This window comes from Oncorhynchus nerka, linkage group LG1 (assembly GCF_034236695.1).
Source record: "Oncorhynchus nerka isolate Pitt River linkage group LG1, Oner_Uvic_2.0, whole genome shotgun sequence".
NCBI classification, from domain to species: Eukaryota; Metazoa; Chordata; class Actinopteri; order Salmoniformes; family Salmonidae; genus Oncorhynchus; species Oncorhynchus nerka.
In genome coordinates this window covers 31,450,550-31,474,828 of record NC_088396.1, presented here as the reverse complement: position 1 = coordinate 31,474,828, position 24,279 = coordinate 31,450,550, and the positions used below count along the sequence as shown (strand labels likewise).

Below are 24,279 nucleotides of genomic sequence, written 5' to 3'. Positions count from 1 at the left end.
TAATAAAGAGACATTCTTAATCTATAGTCTGGTTTATTAGACTAACATAAAGATACATTCTTAATCTATAGTCTGGTTTATTAGACTAATAAAGAGACATTCTTAATCTATAGTCTGGTTTATTAGACTAATAAAGAGACATTCTTAATCTATAGTCTGGTTTATTAGACTAACATAAAGAGACATTCTTAATCTATAGTCTGGTTTATTAGACTAATAAAGAGACATTCTTAATCTATAGTCTGGTTTGTTAGACTAATAAAGAGACATTCTTAATCTATAGTCTGGTTTATTAGACTAATAAATAGACATTCTTAATCTATAGTCTGGTTTATTAGACTAATAAAGAGACATTCTTAATCTATAGTCTGGTTTATTAGACTAATAAAGAGACATTCTTAATCTATAGTCTGGTTTATTAGACTAACATAAAGAGACATTCTTAATCTATAGTCTGGTTTATTAGAGTAATAAAGAGACATTCTTAATCTATAGTCTGGTTTATTAGACTAACATAAAGAGACATTCTTAATCTATAGTCTGGTTTATTAGACTAATAAAGAGACATTCTTAATCTATAGTCTGGTTTATTAGACTAACATAAAGAGACATTCTTAATCTATAGTCTGGTTTATTAGACTAATAAAGAGACATTCTTAATCTATAGTCTGGTTTATTAGACTAATAAAGAGACATTCTTAATCTATAGTCTGGTTTATTAGACTAATAAAGAGACATTCTTAATCTATAGTCTGGTTTATTAGACTAATAAAGAGACATTCTTAATCTATAGTCTGGTTTATTAGACTAATAAAGAGACATTCTTAATCTATAGTCTGATTTATTAGACTAATAAAGAGACATTCTTAATCTATAGTCTGGTTTATTAGACTAATAAAGAGACATTCTTAATCTATAGTCTGGTTTATTAGACTAATAAAGAGACATTCTTAATCTATAGTCTGGTTTATTAGACTAACATAAAGATACATTCTTAATCTATAGTCTGGTTTATTAGACTAATAAAGAGACGTTCTTAATCTATAGTCTGGTTTATTAGACTAATAAAGAGACATTCTTAATCTATAGTCTGGTTTATTAGACTAACATAAAGAGACATTCTTAATCTATAGTCTGGTTTATTAGACTAATAAAGAGACATTCTTAATCTATAGTCTGGTTTGTTAGACTAATAAAGAGACATTCTTAATCTATAGTCTGGTTTATTAGACTAATAAATAGACATTCTTAATCTATAGTCTGGTTTATTAGACTAATAAAGAGACATTCTTAATCTATAGTCTGATTTATTAGACTAATAAAGAGACATTCTTAATCTATAGTCTGGTTTATTAGACTAATAAAGATACATTCTTAATCTATAGTCTGGTTTATTAGACTAACATAAAGAGACATTCTTAATCTATAGTCTGGTTTATTAGACTAATAAAGAGACATTCTTAATCTATAGTCTGGTTTATTAGACTAATAAAGAGACATTCTTAATCTATAGTCTGGTTTATTAGACTAATAAAGAGACATTCTTAATCTATAGTCTGGTTTATTAGACTAATAAAGAGACATTCTTAATCTATAGTCTGGTTTATTAGACTAATAAAGAGACATTCTTAATCTATAGTCTGGTTTATTAGACTAATAAAGAGACATTCTTAATCTATAGTCTGGTTTATTAGACTAACATAAAGAGACATTCTTAATCTATAGTCTGGTTTATTAGACTAATAAAGAGACATTCTTAATCTATAGTCTGGTTTATTAGACTAACATAAAGATACATTCTTAATCTATAGTCTGGTTTATTAGACTAATAAAGAGACATTCTTAATCTATAGTCTGGTTTATTAGACTAATAAAGATACATTCTTAATCTATAGTCTGGTTTATTAGACTAACATAAAGAGACATTCTTAATCTATAGTCTGGTTTATTAGACTAATAAAGAGACATTCTTAATCTATAGTCTGGTTTATTAGACTAATAAAGAGACATTCTTAATCTATAGTCTGGTTTATTAGACTAATAAAGAGACATTCTTAATCTATAGTCTGGTTTATTAGACTAACATAAAGAGACATTCTTAATCTATAGTCTGGTTTATTAGACTAATAAAGAGACATTCTTAATCTATAGTCTGGTTTATTAGACTAATAAAGAGACATTCTTAATCTATAGTCTGGTTTATTAGACTAACATAAAGAGACATTCTTAATCTATAGTCTGGTTTATTAGACTAATAAAGAGACATTCTTAATCTATAGTCTGGTTTATTAGACTAATAAAGAGACATTCTTAATCTATAGTCTGGTTTATTAGACTAATAAAGAGACATTCTTAATCTATAGTCTGGTTTATTAGACTAACATAAAGATACATTCTTAATCTATAGTCTGGTTTATTAGACTAATAAAGAGACATTCTTAATCTATAGTCTGGTTTATTAGACTAATAAAGATACATTCTTAATCTATAGTCTGGTTTATTAGACTAACATAAAGAGACATTCTTAATCTATAGTCTGGTTTATTAGACTAATAAAGAGACATTCTTAATCTATAGTCTGGTTTATTAGACTAATAAAGAGACATTCTTAATCTATAGTCTGGTTTATTAGACTAATAAAGAGACATTCTTAATCTATAGTCTGGTTTATTAGACTAATAAAGAGACATTCTTAATCTATAGTCTGGTTTATTAGACTAACATAAAGAGACATTCTTAATCTATAGTCTGGTTTATTAGACTAATAAAGAGACATTCTTAATCTATAGTCTGGTTTATTAGACTAATAAAGAGACATTCTTAATCTATAGTCTGGTTTATTAGACTAACATAAAGAGACATTCTTAATCTATAGTCTGGTTTATTAGAGTAATAAAGAGACATTCTTAATCTATAGTCTGGTTTATTAGACTAACATAAAGAGACATTCTTAATCTATAGTCTGGTTTATTAGACTAATAAAGAGACATTCTTAATCTATAGTCTGGTTTATTAGACTAACATAAAGAGACATTCTTAATCTATAGTCTGGTTTATTAGACTAATAAAGAGACATTCTTAATCTATAGTCTGGTTTATTAGACTAATAAAGAGACATTCTTAATCTATAGTCTGGTTTATTAGACTAATAAAGAGACATTCTTAATCTATAGTCTGGTTTATTAGACTAATAAAGAGACATTCTTAATCTATAGTCTGGTTTATTAGACTAATAAAGAGACATTCTTAATCTATAGTCTGATTTATTAGACTAATAAAGAGACATTCTTAATCTATAGTCTGGTTTATTAGACTAATAAAGAGACATTCTTAATCTATAGTCTGGTTTATTAGACTAATAAAGAGACATTCTTAATCTATAGTCTGGTTTATTAGACTAACATAAAGATACATTCTTAATCTATAGTCTGGTTTATTAGACTAATAAAGAGACATTCTTAATCTATAGTCTGGTTTATTAGACTAATAAAGAGACATTCTTAATCTATAGTCTGGTTTATTAGACTAACATAAAGAGACATTCTTAATCTATAGTCTGGTTTATTAGACTAATAAAGAGACATTCTTAATCTATAGTCTGGTTTGTTAGACTAATAAAGAGACATTCTTAATCTATAGTCTGGTTTATTAGACTAATAAAGAGACATTCTTAATCTATAGTCTGGTTTATTAGACTAATAAAGAGACATTCTTAATCTATAGTCTGGTTTATTAGACTAATAAAGAGACATTCTTAATCTATAGTCTGGTTTATTAGACTAACATAAAGAGACATTCTTAATCTATAGTCTGGTTTATTAGAGTAATAAAGAGACATTCTTAATCTATAGTCTGGTTTATTAGACTAACATAAAGAGACATTCTTAATCTATAGTCTGGTTTATTAGACTAATAAAGAGACATTCTTAATCTATAGTCTGGTTTATTAGACTAACATAAAGAGACATTCTTAATCTATAGTCTGGTTTATTAGACTAATAAAGAGACATTCTTAATCTATAGTCTGGTTTATTAGACTAATAAAGAGACATTCTTAATCTATAGTCTGGTTTATTAGACTAATAAAGAGACATTCTTAATCTATAGTCTGGTTTATTAGACTAATAAAGAGACATTCTTAATCTATAGTCTGGTTTATTAGACTAATAAAGAGACATTCTTAATCTATAGTCTGGTTTATTAGACTAATAAAGAGACATTCTTAATCTATAGTCTGGTTTATTAGACTAATAAAGAGACATTCTTAATCTATAGTCTGGTTTATTAGACTAATAAAGAGACATTCTTAATCTATAGTCTGGTTTATTAGACTAACATAAAGAGACATTCTTAATCTATAGTCTGGTTTATTAGACTAATAAAGAGACATTCTTAATCTATAGTCTGGTTTATTAGACTAATAAAGAGACATTCTTAATCTATAGTCTGGTTTATTAGACTAACATAAAGAGACATTCTTAATCTATAGTCTGGTTTATTAGACTAATAAAGAGACATTCTTAATCTATAGTCTGGTTTATTAGACTAATAAAGAGACATTCTTAATCTATAGTCTGGTTTATTAGACTAATAAAAGAGACATTCTTAATCTATAGTCTGGTTTATTAGACTAATAAAGAGACATTCTTAATCTATAGTCTGATTTATTAGACTAATAAAGAGACATTCTTAATCTATAGTCTGGTTTATTAGACTAATAAAGATACATTCTTAATCTATAGTCTGGTTTATTAGACTAACATAAAGAGACATTCTTAATCTATAGTCTGGTTTATTAGACTAATAAAGAGACATTCTTAATCTATAGTCTGGTTTATTAGACTAATAAAGAGACATTCTTAATCTATAGTCTGGTTTATTAGACTAATAAAGAGACATTCTTAATCTATAGTCTGGTTTATTAGACTAATAAAGAGACATTCTTAATCTATAGTCTGGTTTATTAGACTAATAAAGAGACATTCTTAATCTATAGTCTGGTTTATTAGACTAATAAAGAGACATTCTTAATCTATAGTCTGGTTTATTAGACTAACATAAAGAGACATTCTTAATCTATAGTCTGGTTTATTAGACTAATAAAGAGACATTCTTAATCTATAGTCTGGTTTATTAGACTAACATAAAGATACATTCTTAATCTATAGTCTGGTTTATTAGACTAATAAAGAGACATTCTTAATCTATAGTCTGGTTTATTAGACTAATAAAGAGACATTCTTAATCTATAGTCTGGTTTATTAGACTAACATAAAGAGACATTCTTAATCTATAGTCTGGTTTATTAGACTAATAAAGAGACATTCTTAATCTATAGTCTGGTTTATTAGACTAATAAAGAGACATTCTTAATCTATAGTCTGGTTTATTAGACTAATAAAGAGACATTCTTAATCTATAGTCTGGTTTATTAGACTAACATAAAGAGACATTCTTAATCTATAGTCTGGTTTATTAGACTAATAAAGAGACATTCTTAATCTATAGTCTGGTTTATTAGACTAATAAAGAGACATTCTTAATCTATAGTCTGGTTTATTAGACTAACATAAAGATACATTCTTAATCTATAGTCTGGTTTATTAGACTAATAAAGAGACATTCTTAATCTATAGTCTGGTTTATTAGACTAATAAAGATACATTCTTAATCTATAGTCTGGTTTATTAGACTAACATAAAGAGACATTCTTAATCTATAGTCTGGTTTATTAGACTAATAAAGAGACATTCTTAATCTATAGTCTGGTTTATTAGACTAATAAAGAGACATTCTTAATCTATAGTCTGGTTTATTAGACTAATAAAGAGACATTCTTAATCTATAGTCTGGTTTATTAGACTAATAAAGAGACATTCTTAATCTATAGTCTGGTTTATTAGACTAACATAAAGAGACATTCTTAATCTATAGTCTGGTTTATTAGACTAATAAAGAGACATTCTTAATCTATAGTCTGGTTTATTAGACTAATAAAGAGACATTCTTAATCTATAGTCTGGTTTATTAGACTAACATAAAGAGACATTCTTAATCTATAGTCTGGTTTATTAGACTAATAAAGAGACATTCTTAATCTATAGTCTGGTTTATTAGACTAACATAAAGAGACATTCTTAATCTATAGTCTGGTTTATTAGACTAATAAAGAGACATTCTTAATCTATAGTCTGGTTTATTAGACTAATAAAGAGACATTCTTAATCTATAGTCTGGTTTATTAGACTAATAAAGAGACATTCTTAATCTATAGTCTGGTTTATTAGACTAATAAAGAGACATTCTTAATCTATAGTCTGGTTTATTAGACTAATAAAGAGACATTCTTAATCTATAGTCTGGTTTATTAGACTAATAAAGAGACATTCTTAATCTATAGTCTGGTTTATTAGACTAATAAAGAGACATTCTTAATCTATAGTCTGATTTATTAGACTAATAAAGAGACATTCTTAATCTATAGTCTGGTTTATTAGACTAATAAAGAGACATTCTTAATCTATAGTCTGGTTTATTAGACTAATAAAGAGACATTCTTAATCTATAGTCTGGTTTATTAGACTAACATAAAGAGACATTCTTAATCTATAGTCTGGTTTATTAGACTAATAAAGAGACATTCTTAATCTATAGTCTGGTTTATTAGACTAATAAAGAGACATTCTTAATCTATAGTCTGGTTTATTAGACTAACATAAAGAGACATTCTTAATCTATAGTCTGGTTTATTAGACTAATAAAGAGACATTCTTAATCTATAGTCTGGTTTGTTAGACTAATAAAGAGACATTCTTAATCTATAGTCTGGTTTATTAGACTAATAAATAGACATTCTTAATCTATAGTCTGGTTTATTAGACTAATAAAGAGACATTCTTAATCTATAGTCTGATTTATTAGACTAATAAAGAGACATTCTTAATCTATAGTCTGGTTTATTAGACTAATAAAGATACATTCTTAATCTATAGTCTGGTTTATTAGACTAACATAAAGAGACATTCTTAATCTATAGTCTGGTTTATTAGACTAATAAAGAGACATTCTTAATCTATAGTCTGGTTTATTAGACTAATAAAGAGACATTCTTAATCTATAGTGTGGTTTATTAGACTAATAAAGAGACATTCTTAATCTATAGTCTGGTTTATTAGACTAATAAAGAGACATTCTTAATCTATAGTCTGGTTTATTAGACTAATAAAGAGACATTCTTAATCTATAGTCTGGTTTATTAGACTAATAAAGAGACATTCTTAATCTATAGTCTGGTTTATTAGACTAATAAAGAGACATTCTTAATCTATAGTCTGGTTTATTAGACTAACATAAAGAGACATTCTTAATCTATAGTCTGGTTTATTAGACTAATAAAGAGACGTTCTTAATCTATAGTCTGGTTTATTAGACTAACATAAAGAGACATTCTTAATCTATAGTCTGGTTTATTAGACTAACATAAAGAGACATTCTTAATCTATAGTCTGGTTTATTAGACTAATAAAGAGACATTCTTAATCTATAGTCTGGTTTATTAGACTAATAAAGAGACATTCTTAATCTATAGTCTGGTTTATTAGACTAATAAAGAGACATTCTTAATCTATAGTCTGGTTTATTAGACTAATAAAGAGACATTCTTAATCTATAGTCCGGTTTATTAGACTAATAAAGATACATTCTTAATCTATAGTCCGGTTTATTAGACTAACATAAAGAGACATTCTTAATCTATAGTCTGGTTTATTAGACTAATAAAGAGACATTCTTAATCTATAGTCTGGTTTATTAGACTAACATAAAGAGACATTCTTAATCTATAGTCTGGTTTATTAGACTAATAAAGAGACATTCTTAATCTATAGTCTGGTTTATTAGACTAACATAAAGAGACATTCTTAATCTATAGTCTGGTTTATTAGACTACATTTACATTTACATTTAAGTCATTTAGCAGACGCTCTTATCCAGAGCGACTTACAAATTGGTGCATTCACCTTATGACATCCAGTGGAACAGCCACTTTACAATAGTGCATCTAAATCTTTTAAGGGGGGGTGAGAAGGATGACTTTATCCTATCCTAGGTATTCCTTAAAGAGGTGGGGTTTCAGGTGTCTCCGGAAGGTGGTGATTGACTCCGCTGTCCTGGCGTCGTGAGGGAGTTTGTTCCACCATTGGGGGGCCAGAGCAGCGAACAGTTTTGACTGGGCTGAGCGGGAACTGTACTTCCTCAGTGGTAGGGAGGCGAGCAGGCCAGAGGTGGATGAACGCAGTGCCCTTGTTTGGGTGTAGGGCCTGATCAGAGCCTGGAGGTACTGAGGTGCCGTTCCCCTCACAGCTCCGTAGGCAAGCACCATGGTCTTGTTGCGGATGCGAGCTTCAACTGGAAGCCAGTGGAGAGAGCGGAGGAGCGGGGTGACGTGAGAGAACTTGGGAAGGTTGAACACCAGACGGGCTGCGGCGTTCTGGATGAGTTGTAGGGGTTTAATGGCACAGGCAGGGAGCCCAGCCAACAGCGAGTTGCAGTAATCCAGACGGGAGATGACAAGTGCCTGGATTAGGACCTGCGCCGCTTCCTGTGTGAGGCAGGGTCGTACTCTGCGGATGTTGTAGAGCATGAACCTACAGGAACGGGCCACCGCCTTGATGTTAGTTGAGAACGACATGGTGTTGTCCAGGATCACGCCAAGGTTCTTAGCGCTCTGGGAGGAGGACACAATGGAGTTGTCAACCGTGATGGCGAGATCATGGAATGGGCAGTCCTTCCCCGGGAGGAAGAGCAGCTCCGTCTTGCCGAGGTTCAGCTTGAGGTGGTGATCCGTCATATCCACACTGATATGTCTGCCAGACATGCAGAGATGCGATTCGCCACCTGGTCATCAGAAGGGGGAAAGGAGAAGATTAATTGTGTGTCGTCTGCATAGCAATGATAGGAGAGACCATGTGAGGTTATGACAGAGCCAAGTGACTTGGTGTATAGCGAGAATAGGAGAGGGCCTAGAACAGAGCCCTGGGGGACACCAGTGGTGAGAGCGCGTGGTGAGGAGACAGATTCTCGCCACGCCACCTGGTAGGAGCGACCTGTCAGGTAGGATGCAATCAAGCGAGGGCCGCGCCGGAGATGCCCAACTCGGAGAGGGTGGAGAGGAGGATCTGATGGTTCACAGTATCGAAGGCAGCCGATAGGTCTAGAAGGATGAGAGCAGAGGAGAGAGAGTTAGCTTTAGCAGTGCGGAGCGCCTCCGTGATACAGAGAAGAGCAGTCTCAGTTGAATGACTAGTCTTGAAACCTGACTGATTTGGATCAAGAAGGTCATTCTGAGAGAGATAGCGGGAGAGCTGGCCAAGGACGGCACGTTCAAGAGTTTTGGAGAGAAAAGAAAGAAGGGATACTGGTCTGTAGTTGTTGACATCGGAGGGATCGAGTGTAGGTTTTTTCAGAAGGGGTGCAACTCTCGCTCTCTTGAAGACGGAAGGGACGTAGCCAGCGGTCAGGGATGAGTTGATGAGCGAGGTGAGGTAAGGGAGAAGGTCTCCGGAAATGGTCTGGAGAAGAGAGGAGGGGATAGGGTCAAGCGGGCAGGTTGTTGGGCGGCCGGCCGTCACAAGACGCGAGATTTCATCTGGAGAGAGAGGGGAGAAAGAGGTCAGAGCACAGGGTAGGGCAGTGTGAGCAGAACCAGCGGTGTCGTTTGACTTAGCAAACGAGGATCGGATGTCGTCGACCTTCTTTTCAAAATGGTTGACGAAGTCATCTGCAGAGAGGGAGGAGGGGGGAGGGGGAGGAGGATTCAGGAGGGAGGAGAAGGTGGCAAAGAGCTTCCTAGGGTTAGAGGCAGATGCTTGGAATTTAGAGTGGTAGAAAGTGGCTTTAGCAGCAGAGACAGAAGAGGAAAATGTAGAGAGGAGGGAGTGAAAGGATGCCAGGTCCGCAGGGAGGCGAGTTTTCCTCCATTTCCGCTCGGCTGCCCGGAGCCCTGTTCTGTGAGCTCGCAATGAGTCGTCGAGCCACGGAGCGGGAGGGGAGGACCGAGCCGGCCTGGAGGATAGGGGACATAGAGAGTCAAAGGATGCAGAAAGGGAGGAGAGGAGGGTTGAGGAGGCAGAATCAGGAGATAGGTTGGAGAAGGTTTGAGCAGAGGGAAGAGATGATAGGATGGAAGAGGAGAGAGTAGCGGGGGAGAGAGAGCGAAGGTTGGGGCGGCGCGATACCATCCGAGTAGGGGCAGTGTGGGAAGTGTTGGATGAGAGCGAGAGGGAAAATGATACAAGGTAGTGGTCGGAGACTTGGAGGGGAGTTGCAATGAGGTTAGTGGAAGAACAGCATCTAGTAAAGATGAGGTCGAGCGTATTGCCTGCCTTGTGAGTAGGGGGGGAAGGTGAGAGGGTGAGGTCAAAAGAGGAGAGGAGTGGAAAGAAGGAGGCAGAGAGGAATGAGTCAAAGGTAGACGTGGGGAGGTTAAAGTCGCCCAGAACTGTGAGAGGTGAGCCGTCCTCAGGAAAGGAGCTTATCAAGGCATCAAGCTCATTGATGAACTCTCCGAGGAACCTGGAGGGCGATAAATGATAAGGATGTTAAGCTTGAATGGGCTGGTAACTGTGACAGCATGGAATTCAAAGGAGGCGATAGACAGATGGGTAAGGGGAGAAAGAGAGAATGACCACTTGGGAGAGATGAGGATCCCGGTGCCACCACCCCGCTGACCAGAAGCTCTCGGGTGTGCGAGAACACGTGGGCGGACGAAGAGAGAGCAGTAGGAGTAGCAGTGTTATCTGTGGTGATCCATGTTTCCGTCAGTGCCAAGAAGTCGAGGGACTGGAGGGAGGCATAGGCTGAGATGAACTCTGCCTTGTTGGCCGCAGATCGGCAGTTCCAGAGGCTACCGGAGACCTGGAACTCCACGTGGGTCGTGCGCGCTGGGACCACCAGATTAGGGTGGCGCGGATACGCGGTGTGGAGCGTTTGTATGGTCTGTGCAGAGAGGAGAGAACAGGGATAGACAGACACATAGTTGACAGGCTACAGAAGAGGCTACGCTAATGCAAAGGAGATTGGAATGACAAGTGGACTACACGTCTCGAATGTTCAGAAAGTTAAGCTTACGTAGCAAGAATCTTATTGACTAAAATGATTAAAATGATACAGTACTGCTGAAGTAGGCTAGCTGGCAGTGGCTGCGTTGTTGACTTTGTAGGCTAGCTGGCGGTGGCTGCGTTGTTGACACTACACTACACTAAAGCCAGTTTCTACAGTGCTGCTATTCGGGGGCTAGCTGGCTAGCTAGCAGTGTTGATTACGTTACGTTGCGTTAAAAGAACGACAATAGCTGGCTAGCTAACCTAGAAAATCGCTCTAGACTACACAATTATCTTTGATACAAAGACGGCTATGTAGCTAGCTATGTAGCTAGCTACGATCAAACAAATCAAACCGTTGTACTGTAATGAAATGAAATGAAAATGTGATACTACCTGTGGAGCGAAGCGGAATGCGACCGGGTTGTTGATAAAGACATTCTTAATCTATAGTCTGGTTTATTAGACTAATAAAGAGACATTCTTAATCTATAGTCTGGTTTATTAGACTAATAAAGAGACATTCTTAATCTATAGTCTGGTTTATTAGACTAACATAAAGAGACATTCTTAATCTATAGTCTGGTTTATTAGACTAATAAAGAGACATTCTTAATCTATAGTCTGGTTTATTAGACTAATAAAGTGACATTCTTAATCTATAGTCTGGTTTATTATACTAACATAAAGAGACATTCTTAATCTATAGTCTGGTTTATTAGACTAATAAAGAGACATTCTTAATCTATAGTCTGGTTTATTAGACTAACATAAAGAGACATTCTTAATCTATAGTCTGGTTTATTAGACTAATAAAGAGACATTCTTAATCTATGGTCTGGTTTATTAGACTAATAAAGAGACATTCTTAATCTATAGTCTGGTTTATTAGACTAATAAAGAGACATTCTTAATCTATAGTCTGGTTTATTAGACTAATAAAGAGACATTCTTAATCTATAGTCTGGTTTATTAGACTAATAAAGAGACATTCTTAATCTATAGTCTGGTTTATTAGACTAACATAAAGAGACATTCTTAATCTATAGTCTGGTTTATTAGACTAATAAAGAGACGTTCTTAATCTATAGTCTGGTTTATTAGACTAACATAAAGAGACATTCTTAATCTATAGTCTGGTTTATTAGACTAACATAAAGAGACATTCTTAATCTATAGTCTGGTTTATTAGACTAATAAAGAGACATTCTTAATCTATAGTCTGGTTTATTAGACTAATAAAGAGACATTATTAATCTATAGTCTGGTTTATTAGACTAATAAAGAGACATTCTTAATCTATAGTCTGGTTTATTAGACTAACATAAAGAGACATTCTTAATCTATAGTCTGGTTTATTAGACTAATAAAGAGACATTCTTAATCTATAGTCTGGTTTATTAGACTAATAAAGAGACATTCTTAATCTATAGTCTGGTTTATTAGACTAATAAAGAGACATTCTTAATCTATAGTCTGGTTTATTAGACTAACATAAAGAGACATTCTTAATCTATAGTCTGGTTTATTAGACTAACATAAAGAGACATTCTTAATCTATAGTCTGGTTTATTAGACTAATAAAGAGACATTCTTAATCTATAGTCTGGTTTATTAGACTAATAAAGAGACATTCTTAATCTATAGTCTGGTTTATTAGACTAATAAAGAGACATTCTTAATCTATAGTCTGGTTTATTAGACTAATAAAGAGACATTCTTAATCTATAGTCTGGTTTATTAGACTAATAAAGAGACATTCTTAATCTATAGTCTGGTTTATTAGACTAATAAAGAGACATTCTTAATCTATAGTCTGGTTTATTAGACTAATAAAGAGACATTATTAATCTATAGTCTGGTTTATTAGACTAATAAAGAGACATTCTTAATCTATAGTCTGGTTTATTAGACTAACATAAAGAGACATTCTTAATCTATAGTCTGGTTTATTAGACTAATAAAGAGACATTCTTAATCTATAGTCTGGTTTATTAGACTAATAAAGAGACATTCTTAATCTATAGTCTGGTTTATTAGACTAATAAAGAGACATTCTTAATCTATAGTCTGGTTTATTAGACTAACATAAAGAGACATTCTTAATCTATAGTCTGGTTTATTAGACTAACATAAAGAGACATTCTTAATCTATAGTCTGGTTTATTAGACTAATAAAGTGACATTCTTAATCTATAGTCTGGTTTATTATACTAACATAAAGAGACATTCTTAATCTATAGTCTGGTTTATTAGACTAATAAAGAGACATTCTTAATCTATAGTCTGGTTTATTAGACTAACATAAAGAGACATTCTTAATCTATAGTCTGGTTTATTAGACTAATAAAGAGACATTCTTAATCTATGGTCTGGTTTATTAGACTAATAAAGAGACATTCTTAATCTATAGTCTGGTTTATTAGACTAATAAAGAGACATTCTTAATCTATAGTCTGGTTTATTAGACTAATAAAGAGACATTCTTAATCTATAGTCTGGTTTATTAGACTAATAAAGAGACATTCTTAATCTATAGTCTGGTTTATTAGACTAACATAAAGAGACATTCTTAATCTATAGTCTGGTTTATTAGACTAATAAAGAGACGTTCTTAATCTATAGTCTGGTTTATTAGACTAACATAAAGAGACATTCTTAATCTATAGTCTGGTTTATTAGACTAACATAAAGAGACATTCTTAATCTATAGTCTGGTTTATTAGACTAATAAAGAGACATTCTTAATCTATAGTCTGGTTTATTAGACTAATAAAGAGACATTATTAATCTATAGTCTGGTTTATTAGACTAATAAAGAGACATTCTTAATCTATAGTCTGGTTTATTAGACTAACATAAAGAGACATTCTTAATCTATAGTCTGGTTTATTAGACTAATAAAGAGACATTCTTAATCTATAGTCTGGTTTATTAGACTAATAAAGAGACATTCTTAATCTATAGTCTGGTTTATTAGACTAATAAAGAGACATTCTTAATCTATAGTCTGGTTTATTAGACTAACATAAAGAGACATTCTTAATCTATAGTCTGGTTTATTAGACTAACATAAAGAGACATTCTTAATCTATAGTCTGGTTTATTAGACTAATAAAGAGACATTCTTAATCTATAGTCTGGTTTATTAGACTAATAAAGAGACATTCTTAATCTATAGTCTGGTTTATTAGACTAATAAAGAGACATTCTTAATCTATAGTCTGGTTTATTAGACTAATAAAGAGACATTCTTAATCTATAGTCTGGTTTATTAGACTAATAAAGAGACATTCTTAATCTATAGTCTGGTTTATTAGACTAATAAAGAGACATTCTTAATCTATAGTCTGGTTTATTAGACTAATAAAGAGACATTATTAATCTATAGTCTGGTTTATTAGACTAATAAAGAGACATTCTTAATCTATAGTCTGGTTTATTAGACTAACATAAAGAGACATTCTTAATCTATAGTCTGGTTTATTAGACTAATAAAGAGACATTCTTAATCTATAGTCTGGTTTATTAGACTAATAAAGAGACATTCTTAATCTATAGTCTGGTTTATTAGACTAATAAAGAGACATTCTTAATCTATAGTCTGGTTTATTAGACTAACATAAAGAGACATTCTTAATCTATAGTCTGGTTTATTAGACTAACATAAAGAGACATTCTTAATCTATAGTCTGGTTTATTAGACTAATAAAGAGACATTCTTAATCTATAGTCTGGTTTATTAGACTAATAAAGAGACATTCTTAATCTATAGTCTGGTTTATTAGACTAATAAAGAGACATTCTTAATCTATAGTCTGGTTTATTAGACTAACATAAAGAGACATTCTCATACCTGATGGCTGTCTGTCATGCCTGGGGTCTGTGGGTTTGACAGTGTGTGTGTGTGTGTGTGTGTGTGTGTATGTGTGGTTGACAATGGTGAGGAGTACATTCCGTGTGCAGTGAGCGCAGCATGGTGGAATGTTTAGATTAGACTGTGGCGCTAGCTCTAGGCCGTCAGTGTTCCCCTCACACTAACCAGAATGTTAACAACCGACTGACTCCTTCAGGGGTTATCAACCTCACGATAACACACCTACTGTCATCTCACATAGGCCTACCATTTACCTCCAGTATGGTAATAGTTATACATATAGTCCTTTAGGTTTAGGAATCAAACCTGCGTGTTTGGGTTTGCAAATTAAAAGAATCACAAACATAAGTGTTTTATTCTTAAAACTGAATGTCTGTTTACATTTTCTCCGTGTATTGGTGAGAGCATACTGTATCGTGTGTGTATGTTTTGGGGAAAGTGTGCGTGCATGTGTGTGCATTAAGCAGCTGTCTCATAAGTCTCTATGATTGACATTTCCGGTAGAGCTGGGAGCTATGAGTCTGTCTGAGACGTCTCTGAGGCGTACACCATCTAGGCTGACAGTGCCAGACACTTATAGGCTTTAAACTTTGATATGATTGCATTTGAACACTAGTCATGTTAATTGATTTATTTTGAAAATAATGGGCCCTTTATGCCCCAGGTTATTTTGATGATAATTTCTGACTTTTACCAGAATTAAAAGAACTGTGGGAGAAATAACATTTGATTTACAAAATATGTTTTCTTTCTTTCAGACAATGTTGTAATTTTCTCCGAAAAGGATGAATTTGACAAACTCAAACCTACGCCTCCGAAGACGGTGAAAAGGTAAGGTATCCTGATCACCTGCACACATGACAAACATCAAACACACAAACAGACACAATGCAATGGTTACCAATATCACTAAGATCATGTGTTTGGGGGGGTCTGCAAGCTTGTTTATGTGCTTGTCTGAGTTGCGTAGGGGATGTGTACACTGTAAAACCAAATGTTTAGAATCTGAACCTGTCAAGGTATTTTTAATTTCTATGAAAACGCATCACAGTGTAGATTGAAAACATGTTTAATCTCTGTAAGACTTTTTAAATACATGAACACGTTTATTCAGCACAAGGCATTTAGGTTTTAAACGTTAAACACTGGGGGTGTTGTTTTAACACTGTAGGGTGTAAAGCCGTATTTGCACATTTCCCAGCATGCCTTTCGAATGAATGTGAGAGATTCTGACCCTTGACTGTGTTTGTTAGTAACAGAGACATAGTTGTTGCATTCAATACTTTCACCAAGTGACTGCCTAAGTGAATGTGTTTGAATTAAAAGTAAACCCTTTATCATCACATGTTGCATGTTTCATAAAGCCTTTAAGTTATGGCCTAGTTATCCTCAACATTGTGGTCTGAAAATCCTGGCTCATGGGCCACATCAGACCTATATACACTCATGTAAACATGGATAGACACAGACGATGTGTTTGTTTCATACAGTATCACAAGTCACATGTACACACAATATGCTGGTTTTTGAAGTTATTTGTAATTCCTCCAGCCAGAGGGAGGATATCCATTAATTGGAATATTTGAATCAGCCACAACCTGCACTCAGAATGGCTGCTAGTGAAGGACTTAACAAACAAGACTACCTAAACCACGTGTCAAACTCATTCCACGGAGGGGCAGAGTGTGTGCAGGTTTTCACTTGATTGATGAATTAAGGTCACTAATTAGTAAGGAACTCCCCTCACTTGGTTGTCTAGGGCTTACTTGAAAGTAAAAACAAAAACAGCAGACCCTAGGCCCATGAGTTTGACACCCCTGACCTAAACCATCTAAACTGGAACAACTATCTCAGTAACTGGTGCAATAAATCCAACCTCTTACAGATTGGATTAGTTTAGAAACAGTTATTTAAATGATTTATCTTTGTATAGTATAAGATAAATGAATCAATCAATATGCATGAGTAAACATCGATATTGAAACAAACTATTCTAAAGAGCAACCTACAACAAAGCATTCTGGGAAATATGATAATGAGGCCCTTCCCACGTCTTTTTCACTCAGAGTTAACGGAAATGAACTCAACACAGTTGAGTAACAACACCACCACTTGATTTAAAATATTTCTTGAATCAAATGTCCTGTTCAGTGCTGAAATGTAGGTAAGGTGACAGACATTCCTAACACTGAATTTAAAGCAAATAAAGTCACATCAATTTCTAATGACTGAAGTCATTCTAAACAGTGGTTAAAACACTAGTGGTTAAAATCTGAACACTAAGGAGATATGGGTGTTCTCGTGGTTGGAAACTGACTGGAAAGAAACAGACTTTCATGTTTAATCAAGCATTCTAAACGCCTGTGTTTAAGATGAGAACACTTATTGGCAGTTCTAAATACCTAATGTTTCAGTTTTAAACACTGATGTTTAGGTTATGAACGTGTCACATGCTTCCTGGTTTTACAGTGTAGTGGTTGACTGGGGGCCTCACAGACAGAGGTTCTTTTATCTGTTTTTCGGAATCTGCCTGTAATTAGACTACCACAGGACAAGTCACTGCAGCAGAGCATCGCTGCCAGCCCTTTTAGTGGGGAGACAGTGTGTGTGTGTCCCCTTGCGTGGGCATGGAAAAAACAAGTTCACTTGAGGATTTTTGAGTGATTATGTGGCTTTGGAGGGTGAGGTAGCTGAGCACAGATTGGCCCTGGAGGAGGGGAGGGAGAGTGGAGTGGGGGATGAATATAAAGAGAGCGAGGGGAAGGTGGGTAGGAGAGAGAGGCAAAGAGAGGTGAGGAAAGATTGGGGGTAAAGAGAGAGAGAGATAATTACTCTATAGCGCAGCCAAACCACCAGGTGGATGACAGCTCCTCGCCCTTCCCCGTTCTGTCCTCTGCTCTCTTTCCCCCTCTCTCCTTTCTTCAGTCTCAACCCCACAATCGCAGACAATGAAGCCTTATTCATTATGACAGACAGCAATGAGAACAGACATATACACTCACGAAAACATGGATAGACACAGACGATGTGTTTTTCATACAGTGTCACATGTGCACACACTGTATATGGTCTGTTTGAACAAGTTACATGTCAACACACACATTAACATTAGCATTACATCACCTAGCTAGACTCAGCAGAGGTAAACAGTGTGGCTAACTGCATTCCAGAGGATGTGCTAACTCACTGTCTTAGCTTCCAGAGTGGGTGTAGGGTGACTGAGAAACAATGTGTGTGTGTGTTCGCGCGTGTGTACGTGCACACATGTAAAAACAATCTCTGAGAATCTTTGTCAACAAGGTGTTTTTGGGAGAAAGTCCCAGTGTTACACACTGTCGGTGGTGTTCTGTGGAACCACAGCTAAATATGCAAGCTAAAACAAGAGGCTACTCACAGTGTAACAATTAGGCTGAAGCTACATAACATTAGCAGAACTAGACACAGCTAAATATCAGTTGAAAAGGTCATGAAGGCTTAGTGTTATAATGCTGACTGATATGGAGATTTGACAACTCAGCTTGATTTTCTCTCTCCTCCCCCAGTGAGAATGATGCATCGTCAGAGAACGAGCAGCTGTTGAGTCGTAGTATGGATAGTGATGAGGAGGCAGCCTTGGAGAGGCAGGGGGCAGCTGATCCTAACCCCAGCCTCTGTCTCCTGAACCTGGGAACCAAGCCGGACCTCTGCCTGCTTTCCCTGAGGCTCCTCAACAAGGATAAGACTGGATCCAACCCCACCAGCCCTATCAACGCTAACAACATTAGCAATAGCAATGCAAACATCATCAATAACAACAACAAGGCTACAGGGGTGAGAGAGATCAGTCATTCACAACCAACTATGTACTTTTACAATATATTGCGATGTAATTACTTTGTAACTTACTTTACCTTTCTCTCTGTCTCTTCCTATAGATTCAGAGCCGGAGGAAAAAGATCCTGGATCTGTATGCTAGAGCCTGCAATGTGGCCGAGGGTGAGAACTCACACGTCCACCCCCAGGTTTCAGCCCTATAGAACTGCCCTTCGACTGGTTTCAGCCCTATAGAACTGCCCTTCGGCTGGTTTCAGCCCTATAGAACTACCCTTCGACTGGTTTCAGCCCTATAGAACTACCCTTTGACTAGTTTCAGCCCTATAGAACTGCCCTTCAGCTGGTTTCAGCCCTATAGAACTGCCCTTCGGCTGGTTTCAGCCCTATAGAACTGCCCTTCGGCTGGTTTCAGCCCTATAGAACTGCACTTCGACTGGTTTCAGCCCTATAGAACTGCACTTCGGCTGGTTTCAGCCCTATAGAACTACCCTTTGACTGGTTTCAGCCCTATAGAACTGCCCTTCGGCTGGTTTCAGCCCTATAGAACTGCCCTTCGGCTGGTTTCAGCCCTATAGAACTGCACTTCGGCTGGTTTCAGCCCTATAGAACTACCCTTCGGCTGGTTTCAGCCCTAAAAAACTGCACTTCGGCTGGTTTCAGCCCTATAGAACTGCCCTTCGGCTGGTTTCAGCCCTATAGAACTACCCTTCGACTGGTTTCAGCCCTATAGAACTACCCTTCGTCTGGTTTCAGCCCTATAGAACTACCCTTCGACTGGTTTCAGCCCTATAGAACTGCCCTTCGGCTGGTTTCAGCCCTATAGAACTGCCCTTCGACTGGTTTCAGCCCTATAGAACTGCCCTTCGACTGGTTTCAGCCCTATAGAACTACCCTTCGACTGGTTTCAGCCCTATAGAACTACCCTTCGTCTGGTTTCAGCCCTATAGAACTACCCTTCGACTGGTTTCAGCCCTATAGAACTGCCCTTCGGCTGGTTTCAGCCCTATAGAACTGCCCTTCGACTGGTTTCAGCCCTATAGAACTGCCCTTCGACTGGTTTCAGCCCTATAGAACTACCCTGGTTTCAGCCCTATAGAACTACTGGTTTCAGCCCTATAGAACTACCCTTCGACTGGTTTCAGCCCTATAGAACTACCCTTCAACTGGTTTCAGCCCTATAGAACTACCCTTTGACTGGTTTCAGCCCTATAGAACTACCCTTTGACTGGTTTCAGCCCTATAGAACTACCCTTCGGCTGGGTTCAGCCCTATAGAACTACCCTTCGACTGGTTTCAGCCCTATAGAACTTCAAACACAAGGCCAACGGGCCGTTTCCGGCCCGTGATACATTGCTACATTCCGGCCCGCGCAATGATTTGGGTTGTCAATTAATTTTGAGTGCAACATACAGCAATGCTGCATTCAACCGCATCGCTGATCCATTCATTGCAAAACATTTTTTAACATGTTTTAAGTTTAAATGTTACAACAACCTAGCTAGGTTTTTGTTATTTTGGGTTATTAAATAGGCTACTTTTTGATTAGAGTCGCAGTATATTATGCACATCTGTAAGCATAGCAGCAAAGTCTGGACAAATATTATTCATCTCATCTTTTGTTTTAATATGTTAAAATGATATATACAGCATCCTTTGTACGTAAGTGGACATTTTAAACAGCCATATTCTTTCTAATAAAACAATGGCCAATTATTTTGTAAAAACAAACATAGTAGGCTCTGTCTGGCCTGCGAATTCCTTGTGTTTTTTCAATGTGGCCCTTTTATAATGTGTGTACCACCCCTGCTATAGAAGTACTCTTCGACTGTTTAGCGAAGGAATCTTGTATGCTGATCTCTAGCCACAACACACACATCCTAACCCTCCCTCTCCCTTCCTCTCCCTAGGTCTAAGTCCTACAGAACTACCATTTGACTGTCTGGAGAAGGCCAGTCGGATGCTGAGCTCCTCCTACAGTAGCGAGGCAGCCGTGGTGAAGACCTGGAGACACCTGGCAGAGAGCTTTGGCCTGAAGAGGGATGAGATCGGAGGGATGAGTGACGGCCTGCAGCTGTTTGAGAGGATCAGTACAGCCGGATACAGCATCCCAGACCTGCTCACCAGACTGGTGCAGATAGAGAGACTGGATGCTGTGGAGTCACTATGTTCTGATGTACTGGGAGGAGGAGATACAAACACTGTCCCTCTGTCCTCACCACGGTGTGCAAGCGTCTGACTCATATACACACTAATGTTCACACACATTCCTATACACACATGCAATAGACGCATGTGCTTATACCCGCACATACATTCAGAAACAAACAGTTTTAGCCCTCAACATGAAGAATGCCAGCAGGCCTCTCCAGATCTCAAATCTCTCTCCTCATCGTCTCTCTGTCTTCCTCTGGCAATGGACTGGCAATTAACCTTGCTCGACAAAAGCTTTTTATAACATTCTTTAACATTTTTGCTTTTGTTTACATAGATCACATGTAGGACATTTCATAATATCAGATTTTAAAAATGGCATAATGGACCTCTGCCAGGACCCCTGTGGACCCAGACCCTCTATTACCCAGCAGCGGTCAGCTGCTGCCACTGGCTCTAATTGGTTATCATGTGGCGGTCTGGTATAATAGTGTTGTGGTTCACAGTCGAGACTTTCAACACCTAATTAACCACTAAAACCAATGAACCAGTAAAGACCAGATGCCAGAGACTATTAAAGAGACTGCTAACAGACTAGGCCTACTGCAGCCTGAGGAATGCAGGGAGACAGAACTCCAGGAGACCCAGCACTGAGCAACGCTATGGTCAGCCGGGCTCTGAAACTATGCTGGGTGATTCCACAGGATGGCAGCCATTTTGTGCCAAAAAGCTCAGCACATACAGTGGGGAGAACAAGTATTTGATACACTGCCGATTTTGCAGGTTTTCCTACTTACAAAGAATGTAGAGGTCTGTAATTTTTTATCATAGGTACACTTCAACTGTGAGAGACAGAATCTAAAACAACAATCCAGAAAATCATATTGTATGATTTTAAAGGAATTAATTAGCATTTTATTGCATGACATAAGTATTTCATACATCAGAAAAGCAGAACTTAATATTTGGTACAGAAACCTTTGTTTGCAATTATAGAGATCATAATTATAGAGACCTGTAGTTCTTGACCAGGTTTGCACACACTGCAGCAGGGATTTTGGCCCACTCCTCCATACAGACCTTCTCCAGATCCTTCAGGTTTCGGGGCTGTCGCTGGGCAATACGGACTTTCAGCTCACTCCAAAGATTTTCTATTGGGTTCAGGTCTAGAGACTGGCTAGGCCACTCCAGGACCTTGAGATGCTTCTTACGGAGCCACTCCTTAGTTGCCCTGGCTGTGTGTTTTGGGTCGTTGTCATGCTGGAAGACCCAGCCACGACCCATCTTCAATGCTCTTACTGAGGGAAGGAGGTTGTTGGCCAAGACCTTGCGATACATGGCCCCCATCCATCCTCCCCTCAATACGGTGCAGTCGTCTTGTCCCCTTTGCAGAAAAGCATCCCCAAAGAATGATGTTTCCACCTCCATGCTTCACGGTTGGGATGGTGTTCTTGGGGTTGTACTCATCCTTCTTCTTCCTCCAAACACGGCGAGTGGAGTTTAGACCAAAAAGCTCTATTTTTGTCTCATCAGACCACATGACCTTCTCCGATTCCTCCTCTGGATCATCCAGATGGTCATTGGCAAACTTCAGACGGGCCTGGACATGCGCTGGCTTGAGCAGGGGGACCTTGCGTACGCTGCAGGACTTTAATCCATGACTGCATAGTGTGTTACTAATGCCTGCCAGGTCCTGCCGTGTAGTTCTGGGCTGATCCCTCACCTTCCTCATGATCATTGATGCCCACGAGGTGAGATCTTGTATGGAGCCCCAGACCGAGGGTGATTGACCGTCATCTTGAACTTCTTCCATTTTCTAATAATTGCGCCAACAGTTGTTGCCTTCTGACCAAGCTGCTTGCCTATTGTCCTGCAGCCCATCCCAGCCTTGTGCAGGTCTACAATTTTATCCCTGATGTCCTTACACAGCTCCCTGGTCTTGGACATTGTGGAGAGGTTGGAGTCTGTTTGATTGAGTGTGTGGACAGGTGTCTTTTATACAGGTAACGAGTTCAAACAGGTGCAGTTAATACAGGTAATAAGTGGAGAACAAGAGGGCTTCTTAAAGAAAAACTAACAGGTCTGTGAGAGCCGGAATTCCTACTGGTTGGTAGGTGATCAAATACTTGTCATGCAATAAAATGCAAATGAACTACTTAAAAATCATACAATGTGATTTTCTGGATTTTTGTTTTAGATTCTGTCTCTCACAGTTGAAGTTTACCTATGATAAAAATTACAGACCTCTACATGCTTTGTAAGTAGGAAAACCTGCAAAATCGGCAGTGTATCAAATACTTGTTCTCCCCCCTGTATCAGCTAATGGTGATAAGCTCCCAGCTACAGACATTTCAGGAATAAGAGAAGCCTCCTGTGTGTTTGGTTTATAGTGTTTTAACAGTGCCTTTCTATACCTCCAAGGATGCTTTTTCGGTTGAGTGACTGGGGAGGCACACTCCCATTGCTCAGTGTGTCTTCACTGCTCTGGTGTTTTAAGTTAGCCACGTTTAAAGGGGCTGGACTCCGGTAGTGTATATGAATAATAAATGTGCATGTACAATGCTCATCATTTAGCACGTATCCATAACAGCTTCTTTAAGTTTCTCCTTGTTATTTTCAATTCAAACACAGCGTCAACAGAAGGCTAGTGGTTTAGGTAGGTAGTTTAGTGACAGAAGATGACTGACTGTACTGTATGTGCAGAACCTGGACCTCTTACCTCAGGATCACAAACGCTCCAAAGACTAAACTTTAGAAACAATGGAAACAAAAACAATTTTATGGAAAAAATGGAAATGTATATATATAACTTATTATTGTACATACTGTATGCATCAATAAAGAAGTATCAATTTAAAAAGTCCAAGCTATTATTTATTTACAGTAAAAAGATAAAATTATCTTTTTGGATAATGGTTTTGGTAACAGTAATGTTATTTCAATAATAAGACCACTCCTTTTCCCTCGTTGTTTACATAAAGGATGTCATGTTTTCTGTGGTTGATCAAACTATTCTCTCAAAGAAGAGGAATCTGCTGGAACAGCTGATTACCATATATCTCAGATTACTAGAGAGGTTTACACTACAACTGGGCACTGGTGGAAATCTGGTGACTCTATATCAGTATGACATCAGACCTTGGAGCATCATCTGAGTCTCTCTGCCAAGACATCACACAGCCATCGTTTGTGATAAATAATGACGTTCATCTCTCTGCTGGCCAGTGCGGGCCAGTTACTAGTGCTTGGCTTGGCGTGAGTGTAGCGAGACGAGACAGAGAGTTGGACTCCTGAGGGCAGGGAGTGCCAACAAATAGTCAATCTTCATACAGCTACTGT

At 36.8% G+C, this 24,279-nt stretch overlaps 1 protein-coding gene across 2 annotated transcripts in view; it reads left to right on the top strand.

The window, feature by feature from the left end:
* Positions 1–23,778, top strand: part of edar (ectodysplasin A receptor) — a 79,966-nt gene extending 56,188 nt beyond the window's left edge. For both annotated transcript variants that reach the window (XM_065018063.1, XM_065018057.1), the window contains exons 8-11: positions 15,735–15,807; positions 18,519–18,786; positions 18,891–18,951; positions 20,697–23,778. In XM_065018063.1, the coding sequence (XP_064874135.1) occupies positions 15,735–15,807; positions 18,519–18,786; positions 18,891–18,951; positions 20,697–21,025 (731 nt within the window). In that variant the 3' untranslated portion in view covers positions 21,026–23,778. The remainder of the gene's footprint in view (positions 1–15,734; positions 15,808–18,518; positions 18,787–18,890; positions 18,952–20,696) is intronic.
* The last annotated feature ends 501 nt before the right edge of the window (positions 23,779–24,279 follow it).